Source organism: Stenella coeruleoalba (genome assembly GCF_951394435.1).
Source record: "Stenella coeruleoalba genome assembly, chromosome: 3".
In the NCBI taxonomy this organism is placed as follows: Eukaryota; Metazoa; Chordata; class Mammalia; order Artiodactyla; family Delphinidae; genus Stenella; species Stenella coeruleoalba.
The window spans coordinates 158481589-158507929 of NC_137148.1; the positions used below are offsets into that span (position 1 = coordinate 158481589).

Sequence of the window (26341 nt, forward strand, 5' to 3'; positions counted from 1 at the left end):
TAGACACATAACAAATTTTCCTTTGATGAATGAGTGAATGAATTAATATTTTGCATATTAATTAATTAATTAATTACACCACCACATTGCTAATGGCAGAGAACAGAGAATGTGTTTCCTATAATCAGGGATATGGCCCACATCAAGTTGAAGATTCCATTGAAGCAGTCTATTTAATACACAATCTGTTTAATACAAAAAGTTAAGAGTTCTCTCAAAATAGACAGCCTAAAAGAGGAAAACTCTGCTTCTAAGTCCCTATCCAGTAATTTCTGTTTGTTCAACCTAGTGCCAAATTTTTAACAACTTTCTCATCAGACTAGAAAAAACAGCATTATTGTTTAATTATTATGGTAAGTGAAGTCCTTTTATGGGCCACAGGACAGGGCTTTCTCTTGCTCAAGTGTAAAGGCAAGACAGTATAAACACAGCATGAATTTGACCCTTCTAAGTCTCAATAACATCTGTCTCCTTAAATATTTTCTCATAATATTACACCAAGGTAGATTGAAAAAAAAGTTTATATGTTGCATTCATGAGAATATATTTCCCTAAATTCCTCTCCCCCTATTATTCATTCCTGGAGGATTCAGTTGATCTTTTTGCCAAAACTCTTTCTTCCACCGATACCATATGTTAATCTTTCAAATTATCCTTTGTATATTTGCTTATTTTGAATTATTAATGTAATTATTTGAAATGAAAGCAAGGGAAATCTAGTATAGAAAATTATTCTGTTCATTAGGAAGGTATGAGTGATGATTTTAAAATATACATTTCAGTGTTGTGTTGGGTTGTCTGCCATCAGACCCTTGAAACATTAGCTCACATTTAATAGGTTGACAGTTGGGTCAGGCATATATGGCATATATTATGTGCATTGATATTCTACAGAATAAAGTTAATTAGCTTATATTATGATCAAATGGGTAAGTTTTCAAAGCCATAGTTGAACTTGCCTCTAACTGATAGAATTAACTTACCACAGGAGCCCATCAAAGGTTGACTGAATAATGTAAACGACAATAAGGTGAATTCTGAATTGTACCAAAATTCAAGACCCATAAAACCTGAGAAATGTGATTCAAGGGAGACTGAGGAAAGAGAGTGTTTCTAAGAGTGGCTAATTCTCTTTAGAGATTGTTTTACAGCATTCAATTCTAATTCTCCAAGGACTTGTTAATTAAAGCCTAAGAGAATATTTCCTCCAGAAAACTGATGTACAGCCCATATTTCCTCAATTATGTAAAATAAATCTAAACTTAAGCTTCACTCACCACTCTGAACCTTTTATTTATTTATAACAATGAACACTGGCCCACCCATCCGGGAGAGATATAGTGGGTTCTTGACTGAGCATTGCCCCGGTCAAGAAGGTCCTTATTTCAGATATAAATGTCATACCCTTCACATTACAAGGATGCTCAGCTCTGGGGACATAGAGAGCTGAACATGCCTCACAACATGGTATGACTTAAAGTGAATTAGGGCATTGGGATCCAGACAAGTTGTGTACGATTATTGGTTTATTTTTGACTTTTAAAGTTTGACAATTAACTATAACTGTAAGAAACAATTCCCACTGGGCTCAAGTCCTTCTGAACTAATTATAAGCAGGAAATACCTAGGGAGATCAAGCCCCATGGGTTACACAAGGCAAATGGTCACAAGAGGGTATGAATTGATATTGGCAGACCTGAACTTGAGAAGCTGGCTTGCATCTCTCCTCTCCACTAAAGAGTCTTTCACTCCTGGAATTTTCATATGGGATGATTTCTTCACCATCAAGCAAAAGCATTCTCCAGTTGGTAACAGGAAAGCCTGAACACCTGTCTGCTTGAATATCAGGTTTAATGAGACTTCCTCTTTGCTTTCTAGGTGGTGACAGCAATGAATATAGGCTCTCTCACTTCCCTCTTAATGCTGAGAAGCTAGAATACTTGGGATGATGGGACAAAGGGCTGAAAGCACCTATAATTCAGGCCACTGTCTGTGTTTTTAAAAAAAATAAAACTAATAGTAAACATAGTTAAGTATGTAGCAATAGCGATGTAGGGAGAAAACAGATATGAGTATAGAATTAAGAATTACAGAAATTTGAAATGGCTTCCCCCAAGAGACCAGAAAGGATAGTTTGAAGAAAGATTATGGTTATTTACTCCAAATTTAAAAGAAATGAGAGTGGAGTTTCTCTAAGAAATTTAAGAATCTATAAATGATCCACTAATTGTATTTATTACAATTCAGTAGCAGCATGTCTTTTACCTTGTTGTAGCCTGGAATGAGTCACCTTTGTCGTATCTACTTTTCCTCATATTTAAAATTGGAATGGCATTCCTCACAGGGCTGCCATGAGAATGGCATGAACTTATAGAAAAAACCCTTGGTAAATGGAAAGCTACACAGGTAAACTTTTAAATGTAATTTCAAAGGAGATCAGCCTTTGGTTCTCATTTAGAGGTCAACTAAATCACTCATAAAATATAACATTTGTTCTAGAGACTGGAGATTAAACAGGACAGAAAAAATTATGTCCTTGAGTTTCAAAAGTTAATCTACAGTATGAGCATTTTGGTGTTTATTTAAAGTACTTCTACTAGGACCCCACTCCCAGAAATTCTCACTCAGTAGGTGCAGGGTAAGACCCAGAAATATGTATGTCAAATAAGAACCCTGCCTTCCAGTACTTCGGTTAATGCATTTAAGAAACCTTGAATTGGAGCAAATATTTTATCACTGAGTGGCTACTTAATGATTCTTGTCCCTCAATTCCTTAAGGGTAAACAGAATTAAATGATATATTTTGCTCCCTGAGACAAAGTAAACACCATACTTTGAAGAAGAAACAGGTGCCTGAGAAAAACACCACTAATCCTACAGTTTCTTTATTTTGTAGAGCAACAGACATCATGAAGTTTTTATTCCTGTTTACCTGAATGTTCAATATGTGGAAAATGAACATGATCCAGAAGAGATAATAGACAGTTGAAAGGGCTCAATTAAAGGACAGAGGTGAGTGAAAAGTGAGGAAATATTTTCTTCAAAGCAAAGTCTTCAATATAAAGATAATTACAATGCACCAGGAGAATTTTTTGGTCAATCGGTCATAAACCAAGTTTTGTAAAGGAGAACAGAAAGGATCAGAAGGAGACCACAGTGGATTGCTTTGATGACTATCATGAAACCAGATGAGGGGTAATAAATTCCTTATTCCTCATGATCATAGCAATTAATTGGGTAGAGATTGACCTGTTTTTACATTTTTTCCCAGAGCAGTGATGTTTTGTTGATCACGCAACAAAATCAAACAGGCAGAATTCTCCAAGAAAGAAAGGGAAATTATAAATTCCTCTGTTAAGGTTTCACATCTATAAGGAGAGGCAGTTGCATCTAAGTAAAAGAAATTGAACTAATTCTTTTTTTTTTTTTCGTTTTTTCTTTCTTTTTTTTTTTTTTTTTGCGGTACGCGGGCCTCTCACTGTTGTGGCCTCTCCCGTTGCAGAGCACAGGCTCCGGACGCGCAGGCTCAGCGGCCATGGCTCACGTGCCCAGCTGCTCCGCAGCACGTGGAATCCTCCCAGACCGGGGCACAAACCCGTGTCCCCTGCATCGGCAGGTGGACTCTCAACCACTGCGCCACCAGGGAAGCCCTGAACTAATTCTTTGACTTTTCCTACATTCTACTCTCTTACTTTGAGCCACCAGGAGATAAATGAAAATGAGATTTTTCTTTTTTCATTCTGAGGCAGGGCAACCCAGGAAGAAAGAGTGTGAGGAACAGTAATGAGAGCAAATATCAAAGATAAAGCACTCTTCTGTGATCTTACAGACAGGAAATGTGGTTGGTGATAATCTGAGAAGGCAGCATTACGGTACGTGAGTGTGGAGTAGTGAAGAAGAGAAAGGTAAATACCAGTGTGTGTGGGAGACTTTACTGGTGGGGAAAGCAGTAAGTAGGTGAGCAAGTAGGTGATGGACCAAAGATTAAAGGAGCAACTAGGCATTAAAGAATGAAAGGTGGGGAGGGCTAAGACGGTGATTGCACTGTGATTGGAGAAATGTCATGTTCTGCCCCAAATGCCTTGCCCAAGGGTCAGCTTTGACCACAGCAGAAGTAGCACCACATTTACGTCTTTGAGTATTTCAGATCAAAAAGCAGATCCATCTCAGCAGAGGTTGGGGTGAGGTGTTTAGAAAGCCCCACCACAAACAAAGTGTCATAGGGAGAATGGTGCCAGAATGTCAGAGGGCACCAGGCACCAAGTTAAGAGACACTGTTTTGGGGGAAGTGTGGCATGATAAACTTGACCTATTTTACAATGTTGTGAAGGTCAAGCATATATGTATCAGCCAGTGAGGCAATCATTAGAGTATATACTCCCTGGTGCCTTAAAATCAAACAACATATTCAAGGCTTTGACTGTTCTTCATGTCAATGTTTTCTGAGGTAGAAAGTAAGGGTCTGTACTCACATTACAGCAACATAAGTGTCCTACGTCAAAGAAGGGCATTGGTGACAGTGGGAATCAGTATCATTATGACTAGCTATAGCTTTGACCAAAGAGCACTCTCTCTCCAGATGGTGTGCTCAACAGGCATTGACCCTGCAGAAGCTCTTCACCCATCCCACTGCTCTGTAGACTAACGTTTAATGAAAGGTAAAAAGTGAATGATTATAAAAATGCTTAACACACCAATTCTGGGCATATCCTGAAATAATAAAATGATATGTAAAATTACAGGATCTTTTTTCTCATTCAACCCTGTATAGCTGAATTTGCCCTTTTAAAAAACACACAAGAATAATTTCAGAAATTTGCCATGCATAAAACTTTGTAAATAAATTACTTGAAAGTATATCTGTTCAGACACTGCAAATACCATGAATCGGTAATACAGAGAGTATAGTTACATAATCTGTATTCTGGGTGATCCATGTTTTTGTCATATGCAGTCTTGTGTACCCTTCCATTTATAGTCTCTCTACATGAGACTGCCACGGTATGTCCGTTTAGAGCATTTATCATCATGGATGCAGATGTGAATAACTAAAATGACTATGTTGAAAGAGGTCTAGAAAACGATTAAAAGCTGTGTGCTGGATACTGTGCCTTCTAGACCACCATTCTGGGTAACTTGAAACAAGTCTCTGAGCCTCTATGAGCCTCACTCTCTTCATGCATAAAAGAATAAAGGCAGACTGGGTGATCCCAAGAGCACTTCAATCACTGAAAAGTCCATACTTCCATAACAGAAATAAATAAATAAAATGAGATTCTAAGAACAAATACTGTTTTTGGCACAGAGTCAGGCCAGGGTGTCAGTGGCTTGATATAGTGTGACAATGACATAAATGACACATTATGGTCATATTTTTCAATGTACACCAGCAGGACACATGAATGTGCTGGATAGAGAGGGGGAAATGAGGAAAAAAGAGTCAAAGATAACCCCTAGGAACTGGTCCTGTGCAATGGATGAATGGTCCTGAATTTGACTAAAATGAAAAGACTAGGGCTTCCCTGGTGGCGCAGTGGTTGAGAGTCCGCCTGCCCCGGTTCGTGCCCCGGTCCGGGAAGATCCCACATGCCGCGGAGGGGCTGGGCCCGTGAGCCATGGCCGCTGAGCCTGCGCGTCCGGAGCCTGTGCTCCGCAACGGGAGAGGCCACAGCGGTGAGAGGCCCGCATACCACAAAATAAATAAATAAATAAATAAAATAAAATGAAAAGACTAGAAAAAGGAAAGGTTGGGATGAAGAAATCTAGAGTTATTTTTAAGATATGTTCATTTGAAATACCTCTTACTCAGCCCAAGGAGAAGTTTATGCACAGTTTTGCATAGTCTGTGGTTAGTGGAATTCGTAAGCTAAATCATGGATGTACATATGTACACTACTATATATAAAACAGATAACTAATGAGAACCTACTGTACAGCACAGGGAGCTCTACTCAGTGCTCTGTGGTGACCTAGATGGGAAGTGAATCTAAAAAAGAGTGGATACTGTATACATATAACTGATTCACTTTGCTGTACAGCAGAAACTAACACAACACTGTAAAGCAACTATATTCCGATATCAATTAATAAAAAAATTAAATAACATGAAAACAACATGGATGATGTTTAAACCCAAAGAACTTGAATTTAGAGAAATAATACTTATTTCTCTGTTATGAAATATTTTAAAGCCTTGTTGAATAGAATGTTACAATTTAAATTAGTAGAAAACAGCAAGACATAAAATATAATAAACTATTAACACAAAAATAATCAGTGAGGAAGGCAAGGTACAAGTTGAACAAGTTCTTTCTCTGACGTGAAATAACAATATAATGTGAGACAACTGATTTTCTCTCTTAGTCTCTTGACTAAGATAATTAGATAATTAAACTTCTTTCCAAACACAGTCCTTGTGATTGGGAACATCATAATCATCTGAGGTGTTAGGTTAAAATAAGTTCTATTTGAACCTGGAAATCAAAATTTGAGGGAGAAAAGGTTGCAGGAGAACTTATCTTTGAAGGGCTTTCCCTGATGTACCACCATCTTTGTGACCCCTCCCCCTTCTCCAGGACTTGAGCCACTTGGCTATAGCAGTGTGCAGTAATTTCTGTGACCAGTGACTCTTTCCTGAGAATAAGAGTGTAGGGAGACAGAAATCAGGTTAAAGCCTATGAAAATTGCAAATGCCTCTTTAACATGTTTGCACTATCTAATGGATCCTGGTTAAAGACGAGAGAGGAAAGGGGTTTGAAGGATTAAATCCATTGTTTGTAGCATTTCATAATATCTTGTTATGTTTTCCTTCTGTTATTTAATTGTTTACAACAAAGCATAGGCATGGATAAAAGAAATGAAATCTCAGGAGCTGATTTCATCCTCCTAGGCCTTTTCCTGGATATGAAACATACCAGATTTTTTATTGGTGCTATGCTTGTGATTTACACTGTGGCTCTGACTTTGAACTTTGTCCTAATTCTCCTGATCTGCGTGGATTCTCACCTCCACACGCCCATGTACTTCCTGCTCAGCCAACTGGCTCTCATGGACATGATGTTAATCTCTAGCACAGTACCCAAGATGGCAACCAATTTCTTCTCCGGGAGGAGAAACATATCACGAGTGGCCTGTGGGACTCAGATCTTCTTCTTCCTGACTCTAGGAATTGCTGAGTGCATCCTCATCACCCTCATGTCCTATGACCGGTATGTGGCCATCTGTAACCCTCTGAGATACGCCCTCATCATGAGCCAGAAGGTCTGTCTGCAGATGGCTGCCATCTGCTGGGCTGGGGGTGCCCTTACATCACTCGCACACACGGCCTACACCATGCATTTCCCCATTTGTGGTTCCAGAGAGATTTCCCATTTCCTCTGTGAGGTCATGGCCATTCTAAAATTGGCCTGCCTATGAGAAGGCTGTGATAGTGACAAGCATTGTGGTGCTCCTCATCCCCTTGTCCCTTATCATGTTCTCTTATGCTCTCATCTTCCTTGCCATCCTCCACATGAAATCCCCAGAGGGAAGGGACAAAGCCTTAGCCACTTGCTCTTCCCACTTGACTGTAGTGTGCCTCTATTATGGCCCTGCCATGGTGGTCTACATGAGGCCTAGTTCTATCATAATCCCAAGCTGGACCAGGTCCTCCTTGTACTTGGACCTATTCTCACACCTTTGCTAAATTTATGGTCTTAGGAACAAAGAAGTGGTGGGGGCCCTAAGGAAGGTGCTGAGTTGATGATACTGATGTCAGATTAAAAGAAGAAGATATACCCACCTCTAATCACTAACTTTAATTCAGCCTAAATAAGTTAGACTCCTATGTCAAGAGTTCTTACTTTTCGAGTTATTCATTCACTAAACAAATATGTAATGAGGGTCTCCTACATGTCACATACCATTTTATGTACTTTTGATATCCTCTTTAGAATTGCTTTAGAATCCTGGTGGAATTTCTCAGGGTTGTTTTTTTTCTATTTTTAATTGGCATCACTTGTACTTGCCTTCTTTGAAACATCCTTACAATATTAAGTTTCTACCCTGAATCTGTGAACTTCCACAAGTGTGGTGGTGGTAGGAAACTGATGATAAAATTCCACAGAAAATTGCTGGAAAATTGGATCAAAGATAGAACTTTATATCCCTGAGAATCATATAGGTCTCATTCAACCCCTGAAAGAAGCACATCTTGACATAAACCCAGAAATGTTATATGCTTGACTTCTTCATCTTCCAAAACAGGCACGCATCCATCCACATACAAAAATGGCCATATATAAACTACTCCTGATGCAGATCACTTTGCATTTCCAAAAGCTTTAATTAAGTTTATTCAAAAGTTGAGCTGTAACACTGCAACAGAGCAAAGAGTAGAATAAAGATAGCCAAGATTACAGATTTTGATCATAATTACAAGGCAACTGAGCATAAACCAGTGGATGGAATGTTTTCACTATTTAGCTCAATCAAATAGTTAATTTGAATGCAATTAACTCATTTAAATAAGTAAAATGATAATATTCCAATGTATCTCAATACTGTAATTATTTAGAGAGCCATGAAGTCAATTAAAAAGAAAAGGAAATGCAATTTAAACAAGAATGTGCAGTGGCCTAATGAATTAAAAGGTGTGTGTATAACTCAAGTCTAATGTAGGAAACGAGAACTAACTGCAAGTCAGAAATATCTTGAGGATACGTGGATGAAACTCCTTGATCTACCGAGTGGATAAGCAGAGTAATCAATATCTGAATGCTTAAGACTTGCGAAAGTTAACAACTGAATAAAAGAGAAGTATGATGTGCCAAATGAGATCAAAGACTCAGAGTATTTTATGGTATAAAAATATGAGTCTCTTTAATGATGATTGTATGGACTATGCAAAGACCTGTTGATAGAGAAAGGATCAAATCATCTTAGTCCCTGAGCTATGGCTTACAAATCAGTTCTTGCTATTTGTTGTTTTTCCCTTGCTGCTTTTAATATGTTTTCTTTGTATTTAATTTTTGATAGTTTGATTAATATGTGTCTTGGCATGTTTCTCCTTGGATTTATCCTGTATGGGACTCTCTGTGCTTCCTGGACTTGATTAACTATTTCCTTTCCCATATTAGAGAAGTTTTCAACTATAATCTCTTCAAATATTTTCTCAGTCCCTTTCTTTTTCTCTTCTTCTTCTGGGACCCCTATAATTCGAATGTTGGTGCGTTTAATGTTGTCCCAGAAGTCTCTGAGACTGTCCTCAGTTCTTTTCATTCCTTTTTCTTTATTCTGCTCTGCAGTCGTTATTTCCACTATTTTATCTTCCAGGTCAATTATCCGTTCTTCTGCCTCAGTTATTCTGCTATTGATCCCTTCTAGAATATTTTTTATTTCATTTATTGTGTTGTTCATTGTTGCTTGTTTCTTCTTTAGTTCTTCTAGGTCCTTGTTAAATGTTTCTCGCATTTTCTCTATTCTATTTCCAAGATTTTGGATCAACTTTACTATCATTATTCTGAATTCTTTTTCAGGTAGACTGCCTATTTCCACTTCATTTGTTAGGTCTGGTGGGTTTTTATCCTGCTCCTTCATCTGCTGTGTGTTTTTCTGTCTTCTCATTTTGCTTATTTTATTGTGTTTGGGGTCTCCTTTTTGCAGGCTGCAGGTTCATAGTTCCTGTTGTTTTTGGTGTCTGTCCCCAGTGGCTAAGGTTGGTTCAGTGGGTTGTGTAGGTTTCCTGGTGGAGGGGACTAGTGCCTGTGTTCTGGTGGATGAGGCTGGATCTTGTCTTTCTGCTGAGCAGGTCCACGTCTGGTGGTGTGTTTTGGGGTGTCTGTTGCCTTATTATGATTTTAGGCAGCCTCTCTGCTAATGGGTGGGGTTGTGTTCCTGTCTTGCTAGTTGTTTGGCATAGGGTGTCCAGCACTGTAGCTTGCTGGTCGTTGAGTGAAGCTGGGGGCTGGTGTTGAGATGGAGATCTCTGTGAGATTTTCGCCGTTTGATATTATGTGGAGCTGGGAGGTCTCTTGTGGACCAGTGTCCTGAAGTTGGCTCTCCCACCTCAGTGGCACAGCCCTGACTCCTTGCTGGAGCACCAAGAGCCTGTCCTCCACACGGCTCAGAATAAAAGGGAGAAAAAATAGAAAGAAAGAAAGAAAGAGGATAAAATAAAGATAAAATAACATAAAGTTATTAAAATAAAAAATAATTATTAAGAAAAAAATTTGTTTAAAGTAAAAAAAAAGAAAAAAACCCCAGACGGTCAGAACCCTAGGACAAATGGTGAAAGCAAAGCTAAACAGACAAAATCTCACACAGAAGCATACACATACACACTCACAAAAAGAGGAAAAGGGGAAAAAATAATATATCTTGTTCCCAAAGCCCACCTCCTCAATTTGGGATGATTCGTTGTCTATTCATGAATTCCACAGATGCAGGGTACATCAAGTTGATTGTGGAGATTTAATCCTCTGCCCCTGAGGCTGCTGGGAGAGGTTTCCCTTTCTCTTCTTTGTTCTCACAGCTCCAGGGGCTCAGTTTTGGATTTGGCCCCGCCTCTGCGTGTAGGTCGCCAGAGGGCGTCTGTTCTTCGCTCAGACAGGACAGGGTTAAAGGACCAGCTGATCTGGGGGCTCTGGCTCTCTCAGGCTGGGGGGAGGGAGGGGTAAGGAGTGCGGGGTGAGCCTGCGGCGGCAGAGGCCAGCATGACGTTGCACCAGCCTGAGGTGCGCTGTGCGTTCTCCCGGGGAAGTTGTCCCTGGATCCCCGGACCCTGGCAGTGGCGGGCTGCACAGGCTCCCGGGAGGGGCGGTGTGGAGAGTGACCTGTGCTCGCACACAGGCTTCTTGGTGGCAGCAGCAGCAGCCTTAGAATCTCATGCCCGTCTCTGGGGTCCGCGCTTCTAGCCGTGGCTCGCGCCCATCTCGGGAGCTCCTTTAAGCAGTGCTCTTAAACCCCTCTCCTCGCGCACCAGGAAACAAAGAGGCAAGAAAAAGTCTCTTGCCCCTTCGGCAGGTCCAGACTTTTTCCTGGACTCCCTCCCGGCTAGCTGTGGTGCACTAACCCCTTCAGGCTGTGTTCACGCCGCCAACCTCAGTCCTTTCCCGCCATCGACCGAAGCCGGAGCCTCAGCTCCCAGCCCCGCCCGCCCTGGCCGCTGAGCAGACAAGCCTCTCGGGCTGGTGAGTGCTGGTCAGCACCGATCCTCTGTGTGGGAATCTCTCCGCTTTGCCTTCCTCACCCCTGTTGCTGCGCTCTCCTCCGTGGCTCTGAAGCTTCCCCCTATGCCACCCGCAGTCTCTGCCCGTGAAGGGGCTTCTAGTGTGTGGAAACCTTTCCTCCTTCACAGCTCCCTCCCACTGGTGCAGTTCCTGTCCCTATTCTTTTGTCTTTGTTTATTCTATTTTCTTTTGCCCTACCCAGGTATGTGGGGGACTTTCTTGCCTTTTGGGAGGTCTGAGGTCTTCTGCCGGCGATCAGTGGGTGCTCTATAGGAGCAGTTCCACGTGTAGATGTATTTCTGATGTATCTGTGGGGAGGAAGGTGATCTCCGCGTCTTACTCGTCCGCCATCTTCTCCAGCCTCCTCACAAATCAGTTCTTGTATGCCAGAGGAATTTAACACTCAACACCTCAGTAAAGACATTACACAATATCAAGAAGAACAGAGTCCATGGCATGTGCAGAGGTAGTCTCTCTGCCACAACTTTGAAGATGCCACCAAATCAGTACTCATCAAAATGAAACCGTCTAAAAGGTCCATGTCAGCCTTTTGGTGGCAAAAACTTTCTCAAGCCATGCCTCAGATTTACTGAATAAAACTCTGTAGTTACCAAGTTCCAGTGTGATCCATATTCCCCACAAAGTTTGAAAAGCACTGATCTAATCCCATTCTTCTCCATCCCCAATTCCACTGTCTTAGTTCAGAATTTCATCCCCTCTCCCTTTATTATTTTAATAGCTTCATTACTGGTATTCATGCCTCAGTCTCTTCCCATTCCATACACTATCCACAAAGTTGCCAGAAGTGAGTTTTCAGCCAGGACAGTGTGTTCCTTCCATTTCCATATTAAAAAAAAATGATAATGCCTATCTTATATTCAAACTCTTTAGCATGGTAAATTATCTAACTGAAATCCAGACTTAACCCTGACTACTTTCTTCCATTCCTTTCATATATTCATACTTCAACTTCATAGAATCATCTCCTTTTCCTTCTCACAGTACTACTTCCACTTGAGAGGAAGTCAACTTTCTTGCCCAAAATGACCTTCTCACCTGCCCTAACCTTTTATTTATGATGTGAACACAGAGCTCGGAGAAAAATTAATTTGGGTTTAATCTTGGCTTGCCAGAGGTGTAGTGTTGGACAATGTACTTATGCCTCTGTGCCCTCATATACAGAACTGGAATTAGTAATACCTGTCAGGGACCTAAGGAAATTACATGTCAATAAATACCTGGCCAGTAGCAGTCATTAAATATCTCTCATTTTCTTCAATTCCTGATTCAAATATCATCTACTTGGACCCTCAATAAAGTTAATCCCTTCCTCTCTCCCTTTCCTCTACACTTGTTTCCAGAGGTTTAAATCTCTAACTCTGCATTTAAGATTGTGGTATGGCTGTGGCTTCTTTGTCCTGCTAGTGACTGATGGCTTCTCCACTTACGACTGTGCCTACTTGGAATCACCCTTACTTCCAGGTAGAGTGTCATGCACAGCACAGGGATGACTCAGTATTCCCTGCATCATACTGTGATCAGGACCCAAGCATCACACAAAAGCATAAATTGCATAATTCAGTGTCATTAAGGACATTCATGAGGTTGGTGATCTATTTTTTTAGAAACAACTAACCAATCAAGAAGAGTATTCACAGAAATCAAAGAATTTGCAGGAAAAAGAAAGACAGCATTTTTGAAATGAAGAAAGTAACCCACCTAGGATTCTGAAGTTCTGGGTTTCCTTCCTTTTCTTCCTTTTAATGTATAAAGTAAGTGTGTATGGTTTTTCTTTGCTCCCATGGGTACACAAAAGTTATAGCTATTTACAAAGGAGCTACAGTGTGAATGACCTGAAGACCAACAGAAAAGATTTTCTTTCTTTTATAAAGATATAAAGAAGGAACCACAATGAAAAGGGTAGGAGGGGCAGAGACACAGTAGAGTCAGGACCAATACTCATGGATAGATGACCCAAACACAGGAGGACAATTAAAATTGCAGAGGAATGAGGAGTTTGAGCCCCACATTGGGCTCCCTAGCCTGGAGGTCCTGTACTGGGGAGATGAGCACTCAGAATGTTTGGCTTTGAAAGCCAGTTGGCTTATTTCTGGAGCAAGAAATGGCTGTGGGAAACAGAGACTCCAGTCATAAAGCGTGCACACAATATCTCACATGCTCTGAGACCCAGGACAGAAGCAGTAATTTGAAAGGCGCCTGGATCAGACTCACTTGCTGATCATGGAGAATCTCCCAGAGAGGCAGGAGGCAATTGGGACTCACCCTGGGGACATAAATGCTGCAGTAGATATTTTAGGGAGTTCATCCTACCACGAGGACACTAATGCTGCAAAGCACCATTTTAGATTCTCCCTTTTGCTTATTATTCCTGGGACATGGTCCCAACAACCAGTCTTGGGATGCTTCAGGCCATGCAGCTAGCTAGGCAGGGACACATTAGCAGGCCAGATGCCTTAGGACCAACTGAGCCCCCAGCTGCCCCAGGACCTGGCTCTAACTACTAGGGGGCCCAGGATCCAGCCCCACCTACCAGTGGCCAATACAAGCACCAGGACCTCCAAGGCCCTGCAGCCAACCCTGTCAAGAAATGGCCCAATCACCAGCAGACCAGCAAATCCCCAAGATAGGATTCCCTTTTCTCAGGATTGCTTTGACTATTTAGGGTCTTTTGTTTTTCCATACAAATTTTAAAATTATTCTACCTTTGTGGGAAATGCCATTGGTATTTTGGGAAGGATTGAATTAAATCTGTAGATTGCCTTGGATAGTATGGTCATTTTAGCACTATTAAATCTTCCAATAATATATGGAAGAAAATAAGAACAAGCTAGTTACCATTACTGAAATTGAATCAGTAATTTAAAAACTCCCCACAAGGGCTTCCCTGGTGGTGTAGTGGTTGGGAGTCCGCCTGCTGATGCAGGGGACGCGGGTTCGTGCCCTGGTCCGGGAGGATCCCACGTGCCGCGGAGTGGCTGGGCCCATGAGCCATGGCCGTTGAGCCTGCGCGTCCGGAGCCTGTGCTCCACAATGGGAGAGGCCACGACAGTGATAGGCCCATGTACCGCAAAAAAAAAAAAAAAAAAAACTCCCCACAATCAAAAGTCCAGGACCAGATGTCTTCACAGGTGAATTCTACCAAATACTTAGAGAAGAGTTAACACCTGTCCTTCTCAAGTTCCAAATTACAAAGGAAGGATTACTTCCAAACTCACTGTATGAGGCCAGGATCACCCTGATACCAAAACCATACAAAGATATCACATACACACACAAATAAATAAATAAAGAGAAAATTACAGGCCCATATCACTGATGAACATAAATGCAAAAAAATCAACAAAATACCAGCAGGCTGAATCCAATAATACATTGAAAGGATCATACACCAAGATCAAGTGGGATTTACCACAGGGATGCAAGGATTCTTCAATATCTGGAAATCAATCAATGACAAACTGAAGCATAAAAAGTATATAATCATCTCAATAGATGCAGAAAAAGCTTTTGACAAAATTCAACACCCATTTATGATAAAAACTTTCCAGAAAGTGAGCACAGAGGGAACGTATCTCAACATAATAAAGGCCATATATGACAAAAACACAGCTAACATTATACTCTATGGTAAAAAGCTGAAAGCATTTCCTCTAAGATCAGAATCAAGACAAGGATGCCCACAGGATGGGAATAAAGACTCCACTCTTGCCACTTTTATTCAACATAGCTTTGGAAATCCTAGCCATGATGATCAGAGAAGAAAAAGAAATAAAAGGAATCCAAGTTGGAAAAGAAGTTAAACTGTCACTGTTTGCAGATGACATGCTACTATACATAGAAAATCCTAAAGACACCACTAGAACTCATCAATGAGTTCAGTACAGTTGCAGGATACAAAATTAGTATATGGAGATCTGTTGCATTTCTATACATGAACAATAAAATGTCAGAAATAGACATTAAGGAAACAATCCCATTTACCTTCACATCAAAAAATATGTATAAAATACCTAGCAACAAACCTGCCTAGGGAGGCAAAAACCTGTACTCTGAAAACTGTAAGATGCTGATGAAAGAAACTGAAGATGACACAAACAGATGGAAAGATATACCATGTTCTTGGATTGGAAGAATCAATACTGTTAAAATAACCATACTACCCAAGGCAATCTACAGGTTCAATGCAATCCCTATCAAAATACAAATGGCATTTTTTACAAAACTAGAACAAAATATTTTTAAATTTATATGGAAACACAAAAACTCTGAATATCCAAAGCAATCTTGAGAAAGGAGAACGGAGCTGGAGGAACAATGTTCCCTGACTTCAGACTGTACTACAAAGCTACAGTAATCAAAACAGTATGGTCCTGGCACACACACACACACACACACACACACACACACACACACACACAACACACACATGGATCAGTGGAACAGGATAGAGATCCCCGAAATAAACCCACACACTTATGGTCAATTAATCTATGACAAAGGAAGCAAGAATATACAATGGAGAAAACACAGAATCTTCAATAAATGGTGCTAAGAAAACTGGACAGATACATGCAATATAATGAAATTAGAACATTCTCTAACACCATATACAAAAATAAACTCAAAATTGATTAAAGACCTAATTGTAAGACCTGATACTATGAAACTCCTAGAGGAAAACAGAGACAGAACACTTTTTGAGATAAATCTCAACAATATTTTTTTGGATGCATCTCCCAAAGAAAAGGAAATAAAAGCAAAAATAAACAAATGGGACTAATTAAACTTGAAAGATTTGCACAGCAAAGGAAACCATTGACAAAATGAAAAGACAACTTTTGAATGGGAGAAAATATCTGTAAATGATATGACTAATAAGGGATTAATACCCAACATATATAAACAGCTCATACAACCCAATATCAAAAAAAAAAAAAAAAACCAAAAAACAAAAACCTGCTTTAAGAAAAGGGCAGAAGATGTGAATGGACATTTTTCCAAAGAGGAAATGCAGATGGCCAACAGGCATCTGAAAAGATGCTCAACATTCCTAGTCATCAGGGAAATGCAAATCAAAACCACAATGAGATATCACCTCACACCTGTCAGAATGGCTATCATCAAAAAGAACACAAATAACAAATGTTGATGAGGATGTGGAGAAAAGGGAATCCTCATACACTGTTGGTGGGAATGTAAATTGGAGCAGCCACCATGGAAAACAGTATGAAGTTTCCTCAAAAAAACTAAAAAATAAAACTACCATATGACCCAGGAATTCCACATCTGGGTATATATTCAAAGAAAACAAAACCACTAATTCTAAGATACATGCACCCCAATGTTCATAGTAGCATTATTTACAATTTCTGGGATATGGAAACAACCTAAATGTCCATCAACAGATGAATGGATAAAGCATAAGTGGTATATATATACGATGGAATACTACTCAGCCATAAAAATGAATGAGATACATGGGAGGAGCTTCAAGGTGGTGGAAGAGTAAGACGTGGAGATCACCTTCCTCTCCACAAATGCATCAGAAATACATCTACATGTGGAACAGCTCCTACAGAACACCTACTGAACGCTGGCAGAAGACCTCAGACCTCCCAAAGGCAAGAAACTCCCCACGTACCTGGGTAGGGCAAAAGAAAAAAGAAAAAACAGAGACAAAAGAATAGGGATGGGACATGCACCAGTGGGAGGGAGCTGTGAAGGACGAAAGGTTTCCACACACTAGGAAGCCCCTTCACGGGTGCAGACTGCAGGTGGCGGAGGTGGGGAGCTCTGGAGCCATGGAGGAGAGCGCAGCAACAGTGGTGCGGAGGGCAAAGCAGAGAGATTCCCACATAGAGGATTGGTGCTGACCTGCACTCACCAGCCCGAGAGGCTTGTCTGCTCACCTGCCTGGACGAGCAGGGGCTGGGAGCTGAGGCTCGCGCTTCAGAGGTCAGACCCCAGGGAGAGGACTGGGGTTGGCTGCGTGAACACAGCCTGAAGGGGGCTAATGGGCCACGGCTAGCCGGGAGGGAGTCCAGGCAAAAGTCTGGAGCTGCCGAAGAGGCAAGAGACTTTTCCTTGCCTCTTTGTTTCCTGGTGCATGAGGATAGAGGATTAACAGTGTCGCTTAAAGGAGCTCCAGAGACGGGCGCGAGCCGCGGCTATCGGTGCGGACCACAGAGACGGGCATGAGATGATAAGGCTGCTGCTGCTGACACCAAGAAGCCTGTGTGCAAGTACAGGTCACTACCCACGCCAACCCTCCAGGGAGCCTGTGCTGCCTGCCACTGCCAGGGTCCCGGGATCCAGGGACATCTTTCCTGGGAGAACACAGGGCACGCCTCAGGCTGGTGCAATGCCACGCCGGCCTCTGCCACCGCAGGCTGGCCCCGCATCCGCCTCCCTCCCCGTGGCCTGAGTGAGCCAGAGCCCCAGAATCAGCTGCTCCTTTAACCCCGTCCTGTCTGAGTGAAGAACAGATGCCCTCAGGCGACCTACACGCAGAGGCAGGTCCATATCCAAAGCTGAACCCCGGCAGCTGTGTGAACAAAGAAGAGAAAGGGAAATTTCACCCGGCAGCCTCAGGAGCAGCGGATTAAATCTCCACAATCAACTTGATGTACCCTGCATCTGTGGAATACCTGAATAGACAAGGAATCATCCCAAATTGAGGAGGTGGACTTTGGGAGCAAAGATATATATATTTTTTCCCCTTTTTCTCTTTTTGTGGGTGTGTAGGTGTATGATTCTGTGTGTGATTTTGTCTGTATAGCTTTGCTTTTACCATTTGTCCTAGGGGTCTCTCTGTCTGTTTTTTTTCTTTTTTTCCTTAGTACAGTTTTTAGTGCTCATTATCATTGGTGGATTTATGCTTTGGTTTGGTTGCTCTCTTCTTTCCTTCTTTCTTTATTTTCTTTTTTTATTACTTTTATTTTTTTTACTTCTAATAATTATTTTTTATTTTGATAACTTTATTTTATTTTTCTTTCTTTTTTCTCCCTTTTGTTCTGAGTCGTGTGGCTGACAGGGTCTTGGTGCTCTGGCCAGCTGTCAGGCCTGTGCCTCTGAGGTGGGAGAGCCAAGTTCAGGACATTGGTACACCAGAGACCTCCCAGCTCCACATAATATCAAATGGTGAAACCTCTCCCAGAGATCTCCATCTCAATGCTAAGACCCAGCTTCACTCAACGACCAGCAAGCTACAGTGCTGGACACCCTATACCAAACAACCAGCAAGACAGGAACACAAACCCACCCATTGGCATAGAGTCTGCCTAAAATCATAATAAGGTCACAGACACCCCAAAACACACCACTGGATGCGGTCCTGCCCACCAGAAAGACAAGATCCAGGCTCATCCTCCAAAACACAGGCACCAGTCGCCTCTACCAGGAAGCCTAAACAACCCACTGAAACAACCTTAACCACTGGGGGTAGACACCAAAAACAATGGGAACTACGAACCTGCAGCCTGCGAAAAGGACACCCCAAACCAAGTAAGTTAAGCAAAATGAGAAGACAGAGAAATGCACAGCAGATGAAGGAGCAAGGTAAAAACCCACCAGACCAAACAAGTGAAGAGGAAATAGGCACTCTACCTGAAAAAGAATTCAGGATAATGATAGTAAAGATGATCCAAAATCTTGGAAATAGAATGGAGAAAACACAAGAAACGTTTAACAGTGACCTAAAAGACCTAAAGAGCAAACAAACAATGATGAAACACAATAAATGAAAATTTTAAATCTCTAGAAGTAATCAATTGCAGAAAAACTGAGGCAGAAGAACGGATAAGTGACCTGGAAGATAAAATAGTGGAAATAACTACTGCAGAGCAGAATAAACAAAAAAGAATGAAAAGAATTGAGGACAGTCTCAGAGACCTCTGGGACAACATTAAATGTGCCAACATTTGAATTATAGGGTTCCCAGAAGAAGAAGAAAAAAAGAAAGGGACTGAGAAAATATTTGCAGAGATTATAGTTGAAAACTTCCCTAATATGGGAAAGGTAATAGTTAATCAAGTCCAGGAAGTGCAGAGAGCCCCATACAGGACAAATCCAAAGAGAAACACACCAAGACACATATTAATTAAACAATTAAAAATTAAATACAATGAAAAAATATTAAAAGCAGCAAGGGAAAAGCAACAAATAACATATAAGAGAATCCCCATAAGGTTAACAGCTGCTCTTTCAGCAGAAAGTCTGCAAGCCAGAAGGGAGTGGCAGGGCATGTTTAAAGTGATGAAAGGGAAAAACCTACAACCAAGATTACTCTACCATCAAGGAACTCATTCAGTCGTCAGAGAAATTAAAACATTTACAGACAAGAAAAAGCTAAGAGATTTCAACACCACCAAACCAGCTTTACAACAAATGCTAAAGGAACTACTCTAGGCAGGAAACACGAGAAGGAAAAGACCTACAATAACAAACCTAAAATTAAGAAAATGTGAATAGAAACATACATATCAATAATTACCTTAAATGTAAATGGATTAAATGTTCCAACAAAAAGACATAGACTGGCTGAATGGATACAAAAATGAGATCCGTATATATGCTGTCTACAAGAGATTCACTTCAGACGTAGGGACACATACAGACTGAAAGTGAGGGGATAGAAAAAGATATTGCATGCAAATGGAAACCAAAAGAAAGCTGGAGTAGCTATTCTCATATCAGACAAAATAGACTTTAAAATAAAGACTATTACAGGAGACAAAGAAGGACACTACATAATGATCAAGGGATCAATCCAAGAAGAAGATATAACTTTGTAAATATTTATGCGCACAACACAGGAGGACCTCAGTACTTAAGGCACATGCTAACAGCCATAAAAGGGGAAATCTAGAGTAATACAATCATACTACAGGACTTTAACATCCCACTTTCACCAATGGACAGATCATCCAAAATGAAAATAAATAAGGAAAAACAAGCTTTAAATGATATATTAAACAAGATGGACTTAATTGATATTTATAGGACATTACATCCCAAAACAAGAGAATACAATTTCTTCTCAAGTGCTCATGGAACATTCTCCAGGATAGACCATATCTTGGGTCACAAATCAAGCCTTGGTAAATTTAAGAAAATTGAAATCGTATCAAGTATCTTTTCCAACCACAGTGCTGTGAGACTACATATCAATTACAGGAAAATATCTGTAAAAATACGAACACATGGAGGCTAAACAATACACTGCTTAATAACCAAGAGATCACTGAAGAAATCAAAGAGTAAATTTAAAACTACCTAGAAAGATATGACAATGAAATTGCAATGTCCCAAATCACATGGGATGCAGCAAAAGCAGTTCTAAGAGGGAAGTATATAGCAGTACAATCCCACCTCAAGAAACAAGAAACATCTCAAATAAACACCCTAACCTTACACATAAAGCAATTAAAGAAAGAAGAGCAAAAGAAACCCCAAAGTTAGCAGAAGGAAAGAAATCATAATAAAGATCAGATCAGAAAAAAATGAAATAGAAATGAAGGAAACAATACCAAAGATCAATAAAACTAAAAGCTGTTTTTTTGAGAAGATAAACAAAATTGATAAACCATTAGCCAGACTCATCAAGAAAAAAGGGAGAAGACTCAAACCAATAGAATTAGAAATGAAAAAGGAGAAGTAGCAACAGACACTGCAGAAATACAAAGGATCATGAGAGATTACTACAAGCAACTCTATGCCAATAAAATGGACAACCTGGAAGAAATGGACAAATTCTTAGAAAAGCACAACCTTCCAAATCTGAACCAGGAAGAAATAGAAAATATAAACAGAGCAATCACAAGCACTGAAATTAAGACTGTGATTAAAAATCTTCCAAAAAACAAAAGCCCAGGACCCGATGGTTTCACAGGCGAATTCTATCAAACATTTAGAGAAAAGCTAACATCTATCTTTCTCAAACTCTTCCAAAATATAGCAGAGGGAGGAACACTCCCAAACTCAATCTACAAGGCCACGATCACCCTGATACCAAAACCAGACAAAGATGTAACAAAGAAAGAAAACTACAGGCCAATATCACTGATGAACATAGATGTAAAAATCCTCCACAAAATACTAGCAGAGTCCAATAGCACATTTAAAAGGATCATACATCATGATCAAGTGGGGTTTATCTCACGAATGCAAGTATTCTTCAATATATGCAAATCAATCAATGTGGTACATCATATTAACAAACTGAAGGAGAAAAACCATATGATCATCTCAATAGATGCAGCAAAAGCTTTTGACAAAATCCAACACACATTTATGATAAAACCCCTCCGGAAAGTAGGCATAGAGGGAACTAACCTCAACATAATAAAGGTCATATTGATAAACCCAGAGCCAACATCATTCTTAATGGTGAAAATCTGAAAGCATTTCCACTAAGATCAGGAAAAAGACAAGGTTGCCCACTCTCTCCACTATTATTCAAAATACTTTTGTAAGTTTTAGCCACAGCAATCAGAGAAGAAAAAGAAATAAAAGGAATCGAAATCGGAAAAGAAGTAAAGCTGTCACTGTTTGCAGATGACATGATACTATACATAGAAAATCCTAAAGACACTACCAGAAAACTACTAGAGCTAATCAATGAATTTGGTAATGTAGCAGGATACAAACTTAAGGCACAGAAATCTCTGGCATTCCTATACACTAATGATGAAAAATCCGAAAGAGAAATTAATGAAACACCTCCATTTACCATTGCAACAAATAGAATAAAATACCTAGGAATAAACCTACCTACGGAGACAAAAGACCTGTATGCAGAAAACTACAAGACACTGATGAAAGGAATTAAAGATGATACAAACAGATGGAGAGATATACCATGTTGTTGGATTGGAAGAATCAACATTGTGAAAACGACTATACTACCCAAAGCAATCTACAGATTCAATGCAATCCCTTTCAAACTACCAATGGCATGTTTCACAAAACAGAACAAATAGTTTCACAATTTTTATGAAATCACAAGAGACCCTGAATATCCAAAGCAATCTTGAGAAAGAAAAACTGAGCAGGAGGAATCAAGCTCCCTGACTTCAGATTATACTACAAAGCTACAGTAATCAAAACAGTATGGTACTGGCACAAAAACAGGAATATAGATCAATGGAACAGGATAGAAAGCCCAGAGATAAACGCACACACATATGGTCACCTTATCTTTGATAAAGGAGGCAAGAATATACAATGGATAAAAGACAGCCACTTCAATAAGTGGTACTGGGAAAACTGGACAGCTACATGTAAAAGAATGAAATTAGAGCACTCCCTAGCACCATATACAAAAATAAACCCAAAATGGATTAAAGACCTAAATATAAGGCCAAACATTATAAAACTCTTAGAGGAAAACATAGGCAGAACACTCTATGACAGAAATCACAGCAAGATCCTTTTTGACCCACCTCCTAGAGAAATGGAAATAAAAATAAACAAGTGGGACCTAATAAAACTTAAAAGCTTTTGGACAGCAAAGGAAACCATAAACAAGACAAAAAGACTACCCTCTGAAGAGGAGAAAATATTTGCAAATGAAGCAACTGGCAAAGGATTAATCTCCAAAATTTACAAGCAGCTCATGCAGCTCAATCTCAAAAAAACAAACAACCCAATCCAAAAATGGGCCGAAAACCTAAATGACATTTCTCCAAAGAAGACATACAGCTTGCCAACAAACACATGAAAGGATACGGAGCATCACTAATCATTACAGAGATGCAAATCAAAACTACAATGAGGTATCACCTCACACCAGTCAGAATGGCCATCATCAAAAAATCTACAAACAATAAATGATGGAGAGGGTCTGGTGAAAGGAAACCCTCTTGCACTGTTGGTGGGAATGTAAACTGATACAGTCACTATGGAAAACAGTATGGAGGTTCCATAAAAAACTAAAAATAGAACCACCATACAACCCAGCAATCCCACTACTGGGCATATACCCTGAGAAAACGATAATTCAAAAAGAGTCATGTACCACAATGTTCACTGCAGCTCTATTTACAATAGGCATGTCATGGAACAACCTATGTGTCCATCGACAGATGAATGGATAAAGAAGATGTGGTGCATATATACAATGGAATATTACTCAGCCATAAAAAGAAACTAAATTGCATTATTTGTAGTGAGGTGGATGGACTTAGAGTCTGTCATACAGAGTGAACTCAAAAAGAGAGAAACAAAAACCATATGCTAGCACATATATATGGAATCTAAAAAACAACAACAACAACAAAAAACGGTTATGAAGAACCTAGGGGCAGGACAGGAGTAAAGACACAGATGTAGAGAATGGACTTGAGGACATGGGAAGGGGGAAGGGTAACCTGGGACGAAGTGAGAAAGTGGCATGGACTTATATATACTATATATACTATCAAATGTAAAATAGATAGCTAGTGGGAAATATCCACATAGCACAGGGAGATCAGCTCAGTGTTTTGTGACCCCTTAGAGGGTGGGATAAGTAGGGTGGGAGGGAGACGCAAGAAGGAGGAGATATGGTGATATATGTATATGTATAGCTGATTCACTTTGTTATAACGCAGAGACTAACACACCATTGTAAAGGAATTATACGCCAATAAAGATGTTTAAAAAAACATTCTTTATCTGGTAAAGTTGTCCTTTAGATATGGAGAAATAACTACTTTCCCAGACAAACAAAAGCTGTGGGAGTTCTCAACCACTGGATCTACCTTGCAAGAAATTCTGAAAGAAGCAGAAATAGAAAGGAGGTGAGAAGGCATAGAGTGGCTGCATGGAAAAAAAGACCCAACTATATACTGTACACAAGAGGCTTTATACACTTTAGCTCCAAGGCACACATAGGCTCAAAGTGGTTAGAAGAAGATATCCCATGCAAATGGAATTCAAAAGAAAGTGGGTAGATATATATATATAAAATACAAAATAGACTTCAAGCCAAAAACAGGAATAAGAGACAAAAGGGTCTTTATATAATGATAATGAGCTCAATACATCAAGAATATATAACAATTGTAAATATATATGCACCCAACATAGGAGCACCTAAATGTATTAAGCAAATACTAACTGATCTGAAATGAGAAATAGACAATAATACAATAATAAAAGGGCAATTCAATACCTCACTCTCAGCAATGGATAGATCATCGACAAAGAAAAACCAAAAGAAAATGTTTAAACCGAACCAGGCTTTAGAACAATAAACTTAACAGACATATATAAAACGTTCCATCCAACAGCGGCAGAATACACATTTTTCACAAATGTACATGGAACATTCTCCAAGATAAAGCATATAAGACACAAAACAAGTCTTAGTAAATTTTAGAAGATTGAAAGCATTCTCTTTTCTGACCACATTGGTATGAAACTAGAAATCAACAAAAGGAAAGCTAGAGAATTTACAAATATGTGGAAACTAAACAACACACCTTTAAAAAACAAAAGAAATCAAAAGGGAAATTTAAAAATATCTCAAAACAACTGCAAAAGGAAGTACAACATACCAAGTCCTATGGGATGCTGCAAAAGCAGTTCTGAGAGGAAAGTTTAAAGCAATAACTGCATATACTATGAAACTAGAAAAAAAAATTAAATAACCTAACTTTAAACCACAAGAGCATAAAAAGAAGAAAAATTAAGCACAGGATCAGGAGAATGAAGGAAATAATAAATATCAGAGCAAAATAAATAATACAGCAACCAGAAAAACAATAGAAAAGATGAAAAAACTAAGAGCTGACTTTTAAAGATAAACTAAATTGACAAATCTTCAGCTAAACTAACTTAAATAATGAGAAAGAAGACTCAAATAATAAAATTAGAAGTGAAAGAGGAGACATTACAATTGATATTACATAAATACGTAGAATCATAAGAGACTACTATGAATAGTTATACACCAACAAATTAGATAACCTAGAGGAAATGGATAAATGTTTAGAAACACACAACCTACTAATGCTGATTCAGGAAAAAAAATAGAAAATCTGAACAGAACAATAACAAGTAAAGAGATTGAGTAAGTACTCAAAACCTCCCAACACAGAAAACCCCAGGACTAAACAACTTCACTGGTGAATTCTACCATACATTTTAAAAAGAATAAATGCCAATCCTTCTCAAGCCCTTCCAAGAAATTGAAGATGAGGGAATACTTCCGAACTCATTCTACAAGACCAACATTACCCTGTTACCAAAACCAGATAAAGACTCTACAAAAAAAGAAAACTACAGACCAATATCCCTGAGGAATGTAGATGCAAAAAATTTCAACAAAATATTTGCAAACTGAATTCCAGAACACATTAAAAGGATTATGTACCATGACCAACTGGAATTTACCTCTGGGATGCAAGGATGGTTCAACATATACAAATCAATAAATGTAATATATCACGTTAATAAAATGAAAAAAATAACATGATCATCACAATAGAGTCAGAAAAAGCATCTGACAAAATACAACAGATAATACATTTTATGTTATGTGTTTTACCACCTTTTTTTAAAAAGACATAATAGCCTGGCAATCAATGAAGTCTTGTAGACAAAGTCATTTTCATGGTTCATTTGAAAAGTTTCAATGTTGTGCATGCTTCCATAGTTTGGTGTACTAAGTTTTGTTTCGTTTTTAATTTTGTCTGGTTTCTCAACAACTAGAAGAATTTTGAAATGTCATCCAGAATAACCAGGACAACTTTCATATCCTTTCTAGTTAAAAGATTCATGAATGGTTCTGCAGTACTAGAGTAGACAAGGTAGACAATCTGTTCAAGTGCTTCCCCAATTGTGGGATTGGTGACAGACCATAGTTTCATTTTGCACCTTAAAGTCTTCCTTTGGGAATATGCCAACAAGGAATGTCATCTGGCCTTGACTGCCAATTGTGATACCTGATATTGTCTACACAGTCTTCTACTGTGTTAGTTTTGGCATCATTTAGTGGCCTGGGATAGACGGCACATGCTCCTACATCAATTACACACGCTCCTACATCAATCATACATCAATTACAACCTGCGACCAAACATCTGTCTAAGTGTAAATATTTCCTTTAGCTCTTAAGAGAGGAATCACAA

At 39.5% G+C, this 26341-nt stretch overlaps 1 protein-coding gene across 1 annotated transcript in view; it reads left to right on the forward strand.

Moving 5' to 3' along the window:
* Window positions 1–6843: 6843 nt before the first annotated feature.
* LOC307184937 (olfactory receptor 2V1-like) overlaps window positions 6844–26341 on the forward strand; it is a gene marked incomplete at both ends in the record, with an annotated part of 395233 nt that continues 375735 nt past the window's right edge. The window contains 3 exon segments of the mRNA XM_079918683.1: window positions 6844–7409; window positions 7411–7619; window positions 7622–7653. Of these exon segments, the coding sequence (XP_079774809.1) occupies window positions 6844–7409; window positions 7411–7619; window positions 7622–7653 (807 nt within the window).